Below are 15,127 nucleotides of genomic sequence, written 5' to 3'. Positions count from 1 at the left end.
TATCTTGACTAAGGATGTGATAGGTACATGTGCAAAAATAAAATGATGGAAGATAATTGTAACATTTCATCATCATTGATACGAGAAGAAAACAAACAAGTTTGGTGAAAAGTGTCATAGCACTACGGAGTCAGCTGGTGATATATTCAGTGTTTACCCAGTAAAATTAATGAAAACTCAGCAATTGGTCGTCCAGTTGAGTTCCAGTTTCTCTCCCATCTGACAAAGAAAAACGTAACATAGTAATACTCACATAGGCAACCTAAATGGTGGCGCATCAAGATACCTGCACATGGTATCTAAAATAAAGAAGATAATGGTGGTGATAATTTTTTTAGACATTTACCTCTATTAGAGACCACAATAAGCAAGATTTACACATATTTAAAAGCCTCCTTTGCAACCCAGTATCACTGCATTCTCTCTCTGACAGCCTGTCTCCTTTCTGCTGATCTGCTGTTCTTCTTCACGAAAGCTCTTGAAGTTATTGTTCTGTTGTCTGTACTTAGTTCTGTTAATAAAGTCTTCACGATTTAGTCCAATTTTTTTTTCAGATCCTTCCTGACCTCCCTGAACCACTTATCAAATGTGTTTCTTTACTCATATCATTTACATATATTCTGGTCTTTTAGTATGAACTTGTCTATTTCTACTGTTACATAAGCAATGCAAAGAGATATCTTACTGTTATTAATGGGAACAATCTTGACGGGAGACACCACAATGACAGGATCTGAACTTCCTGAGTCAGAAGAGCTAGGTGAGCTCGGTATGCTAACACTGTCCTGTTGCTGAGGGGGAGAGATGGGCGGGGTTTCCAGCAGTATCTGTAACACCACATATAATTATTATAAAAGGAATGGAAAAGTCTCAACAAGCAATTTTGTTTGAAATGAAACTTTACAAAATAACATAACATCTTCACCAAGTGAGTTCAAAAAGGACAGTGTCATGCACTGAAGAACTCTGTACATTTTTCTTAATCCTGACCCAATAGTAATTCAAACAACAGGTTAAATACTTCATCCTGATCTTTAAATAGGTACAGCTTAACCATAATGGATTATGAAGAAAAAGTTAAATATAGAATTAAAATACAAAGAGGTGCCCCAGTAAACTATAAAAGGTTATTTGCTTGGATCTAGTCTGATAATACATATATGGACAGTCTTCATCTGAAGCTAATTAACAATACAAATAGCATTCACAAGTCATAGCAGTCAAATGTAAATGCGACATTTCTTTTCTACACACCGGTAGTTAAAAAAATGACAATATGGGGGAAAACAAAGGGAGCAAGGTAAAAGCAGAAATTGTCTCAAAACTGAGCATTACAGAGTGTGACTACAATTGAATCGATCATTTGTAAAACCACATGAGTCACAGAAAGTAAGTTTTGAGAAAAACATAAAAATAACTCTCTATAACCAATGAATTTTAAGTTAGCTCTGTGAAATTTTGATGGAAGGTCCATAAATTAATATGTTTCATTACAAAAGCAATTCATGTTGGTTATGGCACTTCATGTCACCTTAAAATATGTTTTAATTTCTTGGACTCATGTTGTTTTAACAAGTACCTAAAACAACAACACCATAAATCTAATACAATATCATGTAATGCATTATTATTAAGTTTTCAATAAATTTATATTGGTTATTGCAGGAAGAAACACTTTATTTTACAGTTTTCTGTCAATTTATATCGTTATTTTTCTTTAGATTCAAAACAATCCTATCATTCTCACAACCTATTTAATGAAGTTCTTTCACAGTATTCAAACCATTACACCACATGTTTAATGGAAAGGCATAAGTTTACTCACATCTTTAGTTAATGAAAAGTGAATAATTGCCTACTTTTCCTACACAAAAAATTACAAAGCCATGCAAAACACATTCAGTTTACGTAATCATCTACTGTCTGTCTCCATGGCTTGAGAGTGTATTGGCCACTGCAATTATGTTGTTATAAAAATCAGCATGTTGATGCGGAATGTACTGAATGATCTTCCCTATGTCCTGCATCTTGTTTTCATGAATGGGCACAAGTGACATATATACTTTATCAGGAGGTAGTGGTGGTATCTTGAGTGACTTTCCAAGACTAAATATAGCCATCACTAATCCATTAATATAGGTTGAATTTCGACAACGCCGGGAACATGCTTGATACAGCAGTGCATCATGGCGCTCCACGTTAAAACCACACAAGTCCACGACTGACATGGTTGGTTTTGAAAGGAATTCAATATCTTAAGATTTTATAGACTGCTTAATAATGACTGGACTGTAGTTCTTTATACTGGAAATGATGCGTCTACCCCTAGAGACTGTTTTTAGTACCGATAACTCATTTTCGTAAAAATGTGGACTAATGTGGCTTTACAAATGACAGATTCAATTATAAATGACTGTCCATTGGTTCAAAGAATCAAGTGACTGAAAGCTCCAAGGTCAACCACCATAAGAAAGAAAAGATCATCACTGTAACATGCACATTTAAGTCGCATTACTAAACTACTATCTAATATCCAGCAATCATCATGTATAATAATGATTGCAGTTAAACAGGCTGGGAGTAACTCAGCAAGGTGTAGGAATGTTGTCACAGATAGCTGGAACCATACTGCCTGCAGTGCATCCCACTGCTGCTGCTGCTGCTGCTATGTGCATGCAGAGGATCCATACAACACATATTCAGTTTACTTAATCATCTACTTGAGAGTGTATGTGATCTGCAAGAATGGATTCATAACCTGAGTATGTCATCCACAAGGATGTGTGTTCCAGAGAATGCCATGAAAATACTCCCCAGATCATAATGCATCCGCTACCAGCTTATGTTCTACCAACAAGAGTTGCTTAGTGGTAGTTTTAAGCTATGTATCATCTGACAATCCAAATCATAACGCATTTGTCACCAGCAAAATTTCTTTTAGCAACGGTTGCTGGGTGTTCATTCTACGCTGTCTCTCATCTGACAAGACAACAACTATTCACTCAATGAAGCAGAAAATGAGACTATTAAAGTAGGTAACCCTTTGTCAATCAGCAGAGGTCCGATTCTGTTACTGCTATGCAAAATGAAGCATTTCCCACTGATGGATTTTTGTATTAAAAAGTCCAATAACCATCCGTTTGCTTCAGAGCCCCATACATAACAGGGTTTGCTGAACTGTCATTTAACAAACTGCACTGTTGCATAAATACTGCCACCGTTGCCCAAACACTGATGATCATCCCTTTTTGCAAATTTGGATAAACTGCCCCTTTTTACCCATGAGAGCAACAAGTAATACATATATGTGTGTGCAACAGCCTATCACATACCTTCTGTACCCTCCACGCCAGCTCAAGTACTACATGGGCAACATGCTGCCAATGTCAAATTTAAGAGAGAAGTCATAACAATATGAATAATTCGTGTAAGATATCAAAACCATCCACACGTGTTCAATATAGTGGGAAGAATATGCTTCCCCAGCCTTTAAACAATAATACAGTTTATTGATGTTATAAAATAACTACAATATAACAAATTTGCAAGGGACCTTTTTCTTTTCCCTAGTACCAATTATGTCCACTCTATTGCATTTACGTGAAGGGACCCATAAATACTTCACAGTTGGTGTAGCCTTACCTTGGGCTCATGTGGGGGTGATTCTTCCAGGGTGAGCTGCCAAGTATCAGAACTGCTAGTGTCCGGAGATGGAGGTAACATTGGGGAATCTGGCTCCATTTTGATCTCCTCTTTGATCTCACACTCTAAACAACATATAATTACAAATTTTAAGAGGATGTAACAAACATCCATCACACTTTACATATCTCTCTCTTAGCTACTATGGCTCTTGTTTTCTAATCCCTAATCTCACCATCTTACTGTACTTTTTGTTTTTACCTCATCCCTGACTCCATATTAGGAAACAATCTACATAATATACAGTATATCTGACTTGTAGCAGTAGAGTGAGTTTCACAAGCAAGAATAAATAATACATGTCTCTCAATGTTTGATCAGCTCCAACATGGATTCCAACAAATTAAAAAAAAGTGAAAGACTATGGACATTTTTCATAAAAGACTTACGTTTTACAGCATTCAGCTCCATAGCCTTTAGGAACAAACTAAATTATTTCATGATTCTCAATTCACATGGTAACATGGCATCTAGTTTGCTTCTGCATACACCTTTCCTCAAAATGATCAATTTGGTTTATCTCATTTTCGAAGTCAATCACTGTCTTCCTCATCCCTTTGTAATCTAGTCACATCACATGAACTTAAGATCTAGGCAGATGCTTATGTACAAATGCAATTTTTTGTTTGTTTGATTGCTCTTTTTTTTTTTTTTTTTTTTTTTTTTTTTTGCAAGTGGTTTAACACATCAAACGTTTTCAGCAATGGAAAGATGGGGAAGGGCTAGATTGGGAAGGTAGTGGCCATGGCCTTAATTAAGGTACAAATGGGAAATGGGAAATGGTGAAAATGGGAAACCACGGAAAACCATCTTCAGGGTTGTCGACGGCGGGATTCGAACCCACCATCTCCCGAATGCAAGCGCAGAGCTACGCGGCCCAAACCACACCACCAACTTGTTTGGTAATTTGCTTACTGTATTCAATCTTATCTTTCTTCCTACTGCTGTACATATAACATTCACACCAATTAGACCCAATAATATTATCACCATTACTTACATTAGAAAATGCATTGTTCAAAACTTAAATCTTCACTGAACAATAAGATTAGAAATGTACCTTTAATTGCTGAACTTTACAGATGGGCAATATTGTCAGTAAGTTCTTTAAGAAAGAAAACAAGTACATACAGTTGAAACATTATACTCACCATCACCAGAGACAAGCTCTCAACAACTTAAAAATTTTTGAAATTCACTGATCTGAAGAAGACTTGTTTGAGACTTAAGGCTGAATCCATCTAGCAACTAGTAATGCATGCCATTTTTATGTTAGGTTAGCTAAAATGTTATACTGAATATTAAAATATATAATTTATTGCCAGTCAGTGTTTCATTCTGCTGAGCAAGAAAACTTTAATTTATATTACCTATAACATGTTCTGTGATGTATTCCTTATGCTTTTTCCATATTATGTGTATGCATACAAAATGTGCCCTTTTGGTAACAACCATCACCTAGCAATGTTCTTTCTTGCACCACTGTATAAATGTGTGATGTAATATTGTACATTCTGTTTTCATACTCCATATTGCATCATTCTTTTTAATAAATCTAAGGGTTTTTGTTTTAATCTGCTGTATGTTGCACTGACACAATGAGACAGGGAAAGGCTGGGAGTGGGAAGGAAACAGCTGTGGCCTTAATTAAGGTACAGCCCCAGAATTTGCCTGGTGAAAATGGGAAACCACGGAAAACCATCCTCAGGGCTGTCGACAGTCGGGCTCGAACACACTATCTTCCAAGTGCAAGTTCACAGCTGTGTGACCCTAACCGCATGGCCAACCCGTTTGGTAAATCTAAGTTTTAGTAACCGTGCAATTTGTTTATGCTAATTAAGGCACAGATTCAACAAAGCAGATCGCTCTTTGATTCAACATGGTAGCAGATACATGGTTGCTTTGATTGAAGTAGAGTATGCATTAATATGAGTGTAGGTGAAGTCTTAACAAGTTTCGTCAAATATTTTCTTTTCTGTACAATAGAACTGCACGGGATAGAAAAATTGCAAGGTGCAGAAAATTGGATTCTGTGGAAATTCACAGTTCAGAATTTGTTATGTGATATAGACGGCGCTTATGAGGTGTGTGCACGTGAACTGCCACAGCCAGCTCAGCTTGTGGCAGAAGGTTTAAAAAAAAAAAAATGCTATTTGTTTGGGGCATCGACCTTGAAAGATCTATTTGGCACCATATGTTGTGAACCTGCGTGTATTTGTAATTGCAGAAGTGTAAAGTGTTGAATGTGAGGAAAGGGACGTTAAGGACCACACATACACCCAGTCCCCAGGCCAGGGATATTAATCATTTACAATTTAAAAACCCTGACCCGGCCGGGAATCGAACCCAGGACCGCCTAGTGACAGGCGGACACGTTGCCCCCTATACCGCGGGGCCGGACGTGGCGGGAGTTAGTGTAGAGCAGCAAGCCAAGTATGACATGCAGTTAAAAGAATGGGATAAAGCAGACTCGACAGCTAATCAGATCATGGTTTGATCACTGGAGTGTTGTGTAATGACATTACTAGTTGCTTTTGAATCTAAAAGTGACATGTGGATAAAACAGCATGTGGTATTTGAAGAACAGGCAAACCAAGCCATTCTCAAAATTTGTAGCCATTTAATAAAAAGCAACATGAGCAGTAGGTTCTGAAGAATGAAGAAATGTCAGTATAAATGGCAGCAAGGTCAAGCATCCAGAGAAAGTGCTAGTTCCACAGGAAAATATCAGCAACCAAAGAGGAAGTAACAGATGACAAAGATAAGATCAAAGTAATACTTTCCAATTCTATACATGTGGTGAGTTAGGTCACATTAAACAATTACCAGGCCTCAAATCAAAATATGGCACTCTGAGAAAATAGCCAGGAAAAATGAAAATGTTTTTGTTGCAGAGAATTTAAATATGGAATGCGATTCTAGATTCAGGGGCAACAGAACATATGACTCATCGCAGGTACTGGTTCTCATATTTTGAAGCTTTTATGGAACCACATAGAATGTACATTGGTGTCATATCCTCTACAGATGTAATCAGAAGTGTCACAATGAAATTCAAGGCAGCCATTGATGGCAAGTGGTTACCGAGCAGAATGGAGAATATATTTTATATTCTAGATGACAGAAGGAACTAGTTCTCTGTTACATCCTCTTTTGATAAGAAAATTCAATTCTTGTCTTCTAGCACTTCTCATGAATGTCTGAAAGCATATCATTATGGTGCATGGTGTTCATCGTATGCAGTTATTCAAAATGCTGGTTCACACTATCAAACCCATGACCACACACATGGACGAAGTGAATCTGGCTTTGGAACAGACTTTACAGGTTTGGCATGAGAAGTTAAGGGATTGAAATAAATGACACATTCAGCTATTTCCTGGTTGAAATGGTATTGCTGTTGCTGTGAACAGTGAATTCTGTGAGGCTTGTGCTGAGGGGAAGCAACACAGAAGCAGTTTTGTATCACTTCAGCAACAGATCAGATGTAAGGCTTTTCAGGCGTTTCGTCTTAGGTCTGACACTAGACTCAAGAGTGGGATGCGTCAGACCCTACCCGCTGACGCTGGGGTGTATGCAGGTGAACTTATCAGAAGCCCATTATATGAGGCACAGTCTGATAACTGCATACGGGACATAAATCTCCACAATGGAATTAATGCCCGCCTAGCAATTCCGAATGGAAAATTCTAAGTTCCTATGGAGGGAATTAGATATTTTTTACCAATAGAGCATGTCAAAAACAGATCAGATGTATGGCTTTTCAGGTGTTTGCTCTATTAACCAGCGTTTTGTCTTAGGTCTGACACTAGACTCATCAGAGTCTGAAGCATCCGTCGATGGGACTAGCAAAGTATTTCATATGTTTCACCTGTGATTATTTGCGGTTCTACATTGTGTATTTTCTCAAAGAAAAATCTGAAACTGCAGATAAGATTTCTGAGATGTTAAAACTTATCCATAATCATTATGGATTGCAAGTGCAAACTCCTCATTCTGATGGAGGTCTAGAGTTTAAGAATGATAATGTGAAGGGCATATCAAAGTCCCCATGTTATCAAGTTTGTAGTTGTAAATCCGTACAGCCCTGGACAAAAGGACTGTACTGAATTTATAAATAGAACTGCAGAGACTTTACACATACAATGCTTTCATCAAAAAATTGGCCTAAATTTCTTTGAGCAGAAGCTATTATACTACTGTCTACTGTACATTCTCCACTGGAGCAGACCAAGTGGAGATGATATGAAGACTCCATTTAAGATTTTTTTACAGGTAAAACAACAAACCTTAACAAGCTGTGCATCTTCAGTACTGAACGTTATGTTCATATTCCTACAGAAATAAGAAATGGGTTGCAAAGGGGCAGCTGGATGTTTTCGTAGGGTATGCAGATTATACATACTGATGGTTTAGGAAAATGGATTATTCTGAGCACGCATATAAAGTAATATTCAAGCATGAAGATGATGGTTAGATACTGAGCCTGGTTTCTATGAAAAGAAGCGATCAACTCAAAGACATTGTTGATTACAACATCCATGTATAACGGCAAAGGAAATAATGTATGCAACCTTTAAACAAAGTTCAGATGAAAGTATTGAATTTGCTGAATAAAATTATATATCAGCAGTGATAAACTGTCAGAAGTACAAGGGCCATGCCTACGGGACAGAAGCAAGATAAAACTACTGAAGGGCTTTCGGGAAGTAAAAGTAAACTCGTGTCCTCATCCTGAGGTGGTGCAGCTCTTTTCAGGCACACCCCCATTGGAGGTGAGCTGCATGTACCATTCCAACCACATACCAGCCCTCCTGCCAGTTTTTTAAATTCCTGGCAGTACCGGGAATCGAACCCGGGCCCCCGAGGACGGCAGCTAATAACACTAACCGTTACGCTACGGAGGCGGACTCGGGAAGTAATGTTGCAAGAGATTGAGGAACCAAAGAGCTATGAGCTATGAGGAGGCCATCAAGTCACAAAATGGATCTTGGATGAATTAACGCCAGGTAGTAATAATTAATTTTATTGTTTTTACGTCCCACAAACTACTTCTGATAGTTTCCAGAGATGCTGAGGTGCTGGAATTTTGTCCCGCATGAGTTCTTTTAAGTAGCAGTAAATCTATCGACATGAGGCTATTTGAGCACCTTCAAATACTACCAGACTGAGCCAGGAACGAACCTGCCAAGTGGCGTCAGAAGACCAGCTCCACAACCGTTTGAGCTACTTGGCCGGGCATGCCAAGTAGTAAATCAATATTCTACTAGGTGGGCTTATCATGTTAAGCTAAACATTAGGCTGATGGAGAACTAGATCGTTTCAAAGCTCACTTTGTTGCTCAAGGTTACAGTCAGAAATGAGGCATTGATTATGACAAGATTTTTAGTCCAGTGGCATGCTTTGATACCATTAGAAATGTGCTGAGTGTTGGAGCATCTTGAGCTACAATAATTTTATCTTAAAGCAGCCTTCCTGAATGGAGTACTTACTGATGAAATCTTTACGGAGCAATCACAGGGGCATCGATACTCTACCACATGTGTGTGCAGACTTCATAAGAGTCTGTACAGTCTGAAGGAGTCACAAAGGTGCTGGAAGGAACAGTTCAAGAGTGTGATGATCAAGTTTGAACTTCAAGAAAGTCTCGAAAGATTATCATGTCTATTTATTAGTGATATTTCAGACATACAGAGATTTTGTAGAAATGTCCAACAACTCTATCGTTAGGGCATAAATGGAATAGTGCTTTAGAAAATAAACAAAACCAAATTAACATTTATGAACTGTCAGTTGATACAGAAAAGTAATTTTCTCTGAACAATAGGTTTACACAAATGATGTGTGTATTGTATCACTGTTTTCTAACAAGCCATGTTTTTAAAACCTGATATGTACTGGCATTTCTTTTCTTCATTGTTACAGTTGTAGCTGTTCAGCACACTTGAGGGAAAAGATAGTTGCCATGACTTATGCCCCAACTATCTTAATTACCAGTATCTTTGTGTCTTTGGGAAATAAACAAGAAAATATAAATATTCTTAGTTATGCACCTGATTTTTCATCATGGACAATAATTACATAAGATGGGGCTACAAAAAAGATGCTCCATTAAAACATATCTTGTAAACTATGTAGAAAAGTAGTTTGATATATGTAAAAATACAATTGTCAAACTATTGTGAAAAATGTAGTTACATTATTTTGTTTTTATAAAAAGTTGGGACTTCGTACTGGAATAAATCTCTTTGATTACCTAATCTTACTACTGCAGTTTTTATGATTAGGTACTTTATTTCTCTGATGCCTTTTTAATAATTACTGACTGACAACTTACTTGTACCACTACTGCTTATATGAAACTCTGATTTACAATCAGTGTTACTTCAACTTCTGCTCCCTTTGTGGATTTATGGTAGTGCGTTAGCACCAATCCCAAAATCACAGGTTCAAACCCCCAGACATAATCAGATTTTTGAAGGGTACGCTTGGTGTTTTCCCAACAAAATTAATTAGAAACTCAGCCCTAGATCTCCCACCAAGAGATCTAGTTTACTCTGCCATCTGGTAGAGTAAAATGGAACATTGGAAGTAACAGGCAGCCTAAATAGAGTCACAAATTGTCTGCACATGGTATCAGAGTTTCTACTGAGGTTGGTACATTTTGTAGACTTTGGCTTGATAATGCCCTGCCCAGAAGACTACAAAGTGTTGACAGTTCTTTACTACATTGCAGGACACATCATCTTAGACGTGCACGGTCAAATCACATTACTATGACCTTCTGCTATTATTCAGAGTATCCACCCTTTGAAACATAAGAGAGCAGCTAGGTGGTTAGCTGGAGCAATGCGTCTGCACTGTGTCCCACAACAGTTGAAGGGTGCGTGGCGGAGGTGACAGGGAGTAAATGCGATGATCAAAGTGATCCCACAGATGTTCAATTGGAATCAGGGCTGTTTGGAGGCGAAGGATGAACTTTAAAGTTTTAATCATGCTCTTCCATCCATGTGCGGATACTTCTAGCTGTGTGGCAGGGCGCATTATTGGGCTGGAAGATCCTATCCTCCTGAGGAAGGACAATCATCACGTACAGGTGGACGTGACCGCCGAGGATGGATTCATAACCAAATTGATCCCAAGTGCCTTCTGCACAGAAGATGGGACCTAAATGATAACACAAGAACACTCCCCAGACCATAACACTGCCCCCATCGCCTTGTGTTCGTCCGATAATGGTTGCAGGGTGTTGGTTCTCCGGCGTTTCTTGCCAGATACACTGACATCCATCAATTCTATGCAGCTGGAAACGTGACGTCGGAGAAGGCTACCTGTCACCAATCAGCAGCGGTCCAGTCACCATACTGTCAAGCCAATTCCAGTAGTTTTTGTCAACACACCTGTGTTAGCATGAGTGCAGTCACACTCCATCTACTCCGGAGCCCCATTTGCAGAGGAATCTGCTAAACTGTTATGGCTGAAACGTATCTGGATGATTCCTGGTTCATTTAGACAGTGAGCTGTTCCACAGTAGCCTGTCTGTTGGCCTTCACGCACCATCGTAATAAACATTCACATCACACAGCAATGGCGCGTGGAGCTCTGCAGTTTTTCCTACGGTTTTCCCATTAATGATAAACCTTTGCCACAGAGGCGCGTGAACAGTTCATAAACGTCACTGTTTCCGAAATGCTGCCCCCCTTTGCCCGAAAGCCGATGGTCATCCCTTCTGGCAACTCTGTTAAATCACTTCCCTGATCCATGACAGCAGGAAGTGCAATTTGTACAGACAGCCTGTCAATCACATCTATATACATGCTTCACCAGCCCTCGTCACAAGCTATGCGCTGCAAATGGCATTTCTAGCAGGTGGCCATAATAATGTGATTCGACTGTGTATGTAGCTGTATCTTTCTTAATAGCTATGGCTCTCTATTACTGCTCCAATCTTGCAACCTGACTTAAACATATTTGTTTAATTTTTGCTTCTGGTTTAATGTCGCACTAACATATCAAAGGTTTTCGGCCATGGAGGAATGGAAAAGGGCTAGGATTGTAAAGGTAGCGGCCATAGCCTTAATTAAGGTACAACACCAGCATTTGTCTGGTGTGAAAACGGGAAACCATGGAAAACCATCTTCAGGGCTGCCAACAGTGCGGATTCGAACCCAGTATCTCCCGAATGCAAGCTTCAGAGCTGCACACCCCTAACGGCACAGCCAACTCGCTCTGTGATTTAAACAGACCTACCTGCCATCTCAACTGCCCAAGCGAGACGGTAAAGGTGTGCTCGGTTCAAAATGAAGAACGTGGATTTGATTTCCCATCAGAATTTAGGAGGGGCAGATGGCCCTGAGGCCTACACCAAGAATGAGTACCAGGTTAACTCTTGGAGGCAAAAGCAGCCGAACTATCCCATTTAGTGTTACAGTTATGAATGTTGCAGTTATGAACTCCTATAAGGGCCTGCATGGCCTGAATGAAGATGGCTTGGCTTTGTTTGCTTTGCTTACCTGCCCCCTCAGGGAGTGACATGATGTTCGGAAAAGCATCGGGCCCCCATTGCATAGGATCCACATCGTGCAAGGACTCAAGTGAAGGAAATGAGTCTAGTCCAGAATGAGGAAGAACAGCATCTGGTATCAACTGATCCTGAAGTGGTATCTGAAAAACATCAATGGTTGATAATATAATGATTAAAAATGCAAAATGCCCTCCAGATAGATCAGCAGCAAAATAATATGTAATAATACAAGCGCAGTGCACCATACAGTAAAAAAAGTTTTGCTCTGTGTCAAAATTTATTTTCTTTAAATGACAAGAGAGAGAAATGAAATGTTTTGAAAACTGTGGTGGACAAGGTAGCTGTTTGGATGAGTTTGGTATGACACTTAGGCGATCCCAAATGGATGATAATCAATGTTGCCTTGGCGATGGCAAATATCGCATCCTCACACTGGATTTATTACAGCATAATACTACTACTTCATATTATTATTATTATTATTATTATTATTATTATTATTATTATTATTATATTGGTGTATTAAGGTAGAAATGTTTAAAGCTGGAAGGTATCAGTGTTAGATAATAGTATTTTTGTTTTGTATGGGCAGTTGGGAAACACACAATTCTTTCCAGGTTTGGTAAAACATCCAAGGGAAACTTTAGTGAGTCATGCAGAAAGTTCAGCCTGGCACACGCTTATCCTGAAGTCGGCGACGGTGGGCATGGTCAGGATAAGCCACATGTTACCACGGCATGGCATATCTCACACTCATAACTGGACAAACGTGGAGAGAAGGAAGTCTACTTATACTTCGGGAAAACACGATCAGCGAACATTACTACCTCTGGCAAACAATCTATGGAGGAGTTTTCTGTGAATATTGTCTACTACCATGTCTTCTTACTATGGACATTAACGAGTATACGTCTGATTATAGACAAACGGAATAGTGTTGTTGTTTGCTTGTTAATACTTACACAACTCTTGTGCTAAGGTATTGATCTAGTACATGAACCTGGTCTTCGATATCTCAGCGTGTATGTGTAAGCGAAAATGTCTCTAAAAACCAAGTGTTTGTGTCAGTGGAAAAAGAGATACAGTATCAAAGTGATAATCCATGTGATGATGGTGAGGGCAATTTGTGTTGATACATGAACACAGTGAAGAGCAGTGTAACATACTGCATATGCGTTGTAATAACTGGTCACTGGACTCGCTACAAATGTTGGTGCAGTCTTTCCCGTCGTTTCCCACTGTTTTTGTTCCAGGATTAGTGAATGTAGCCTATATAGGGAGTCTTCCAGCAGTAGCAAATATTTATTGAGTATATTGCTGTCTGATAGGTATTGTGTGTTAATGAAGGGCTAATATACAGATCATGGTTAGGTCAGAATACAGATAGTTTATTTTCAATTAGTGGAGAAGTTACTGAAGAACCAGCTGCCTCTGTGGATCAGCGGTAGAGTGTTGGCCTCCGGATCCCAAGATAGCGGGTTCAAACCCGGCAGAGGTAGTCGGATTTTTGAAGGGCGGAAAAAAGTCCATTCGACACTCCATGTCGTACGATGTCGGCATGTAAAAGATCTCTGGTGACACATTTGGTGTTTACCCGACAAAATTCATTAAATCTCAGCCATAGACGCCCAAGAGAGTTTTGGTTTATTCGGTCTGCCATCTAGTGGGGGCCTAGAGTAAAACGGAACGTCGAAATTGACGAGCAGACAGCCAGATGGCGTCAAATTGAAATGTCTGCACACGGTAGCTGAGGCCATACGATTATTATTATTATTATTATTATTATTACTGAAGAACCTATTTGCAATTCCTACCTGTTTGTTTTCAGGAGGTTAGGTAAGGCCCAATTAGCAAAGTACCAGTTTTGAAGCTCTATGGACATGACCTGAGTGGAATGTTCTATGCTCTACCAATTTATTATTATTGCACTTGTTATTAATATTATAAATTGAGGAATCCTACGGTGACCTCTGGAGCCCATTTACCTGCATTTTTGACAAATTATTATTATTATTATTATTATTATTATTATTATTATTATTATTATTATTATTATTATTATTATTATCATAATTTATTTATTTATTTATTTATTTATTTATTTATTTATTTATTTATTTATTTATTTATTTATTTATTTATGTTATTTCATTGTAAGTCGCCAAGTGATAATTACATTCAGTATGGTACAAAAATTAATATTTTGATCAATGTAATTTTTTAATGTTACGATTAACGCCCAAACGTGAGGCAATTAATTGTTTTATTTATTTTACGCTATTCATATTACAATTAGTGCCTAACAGTAAGGCAGATATTTTAATTATATTACCGGTACACCTTGTCTCTTAAAACAAGAGCAATCACCATAATGAAAACAACGTAATTCTAGCGGGAGTGTGTATTTCCGTCACCGTTATCCAGGGAGCTCCTGGATCAGGCAGTGTGTCGCTGGCTTCCATTTCACCTTCTGGTTGTCCTGATCCACTCTGACGTTTCATACAGAATATTATAACGGTGGACACACCAAACTCAAAAGCATTTTAAACCAAGCTTCAGTAAGGCCACCCCCAACCTAGAGAACAGACGCATTTTGCAGCCGCCCCTAACCTGGAGAATAGACGCAGCATTCTGGATTTCAGTGGCATTTCCTCCACTGGGGAACCAGCACCCACCTAAAGGAACTCCTCTACTCGAAGCCGTTGGCTCCTTTAAAACGTCGGGTTTTCTACAGACGCTCGGCGTTGAGTCGCTTCTAAGATTCTCGTACGGTAGCAGATAATCCTGGCCAGACATTCTATGATATTTTCCTATGATGCGTGACAAACATCTGACGTTAAAACATATTGATCTTCAAAGAATGAGACAAGACTGTTTACAAAAACAGGGAAAACAGCCCAA

At 38.8% G+C, this 15,127-nt stretch overlaps 1 protein-coding gene across 3 annotated transcripts in view; it reads right to left on the bottom strand.

Annotated features, from left to right (window-relative positions):
• The window catches only part of Atf6 (bZIP_ATF6 domain-containing protein ATf6), a 350,870-nt gene that overhangs the window by 166,635 nt on the left and 169,108 nt on the right, over positions 1–15,127 (bottom strand). For all 3 annotated transcript variants that reach the window (XR_010858597.2, XM_067137320.2, XM_067137321.2), the window contains exons 3-5: positions 12,216–12,366; positions 3,643–3,767; positions 686–827 (exon numbers count right to left, since the gene is read on the bottom strand). Coding sequence is in view for 2 of the 3 variants with exons in the window: in XM_067137320.2 (XP_066993421.2) it covers positions 686–827; positions 3,643–3,767; positions 12,216–12,366 (418 nt within the window). In the remaining variant the exon portion in view is untranslated. The remainder of the gene's footprint in view (positions 1–685; positions 828–3,642; positions 3,768–12,215; positions 12,367–15,127) is intronic.

The sequence above is a fragment of the Anabrus simplex genome, chromosome 1 (genome assembly GCF_040414725.1).
Source record: "Anabrus simplex isolate iqAnaSimp1 chromosome 1, ASM4041472v1, whole genome shotgun sequence".
NCBI lineage: Eukaryota > Metazoa > Arthropoda > Insecta > Orthoptera > Tettigoniidae > Anabrus > Anabrus simplex.
Note: the sequence above shows the minus strand (reverse complement) of the source record. Positions and strands in the feature narration are given on the sequence as shown.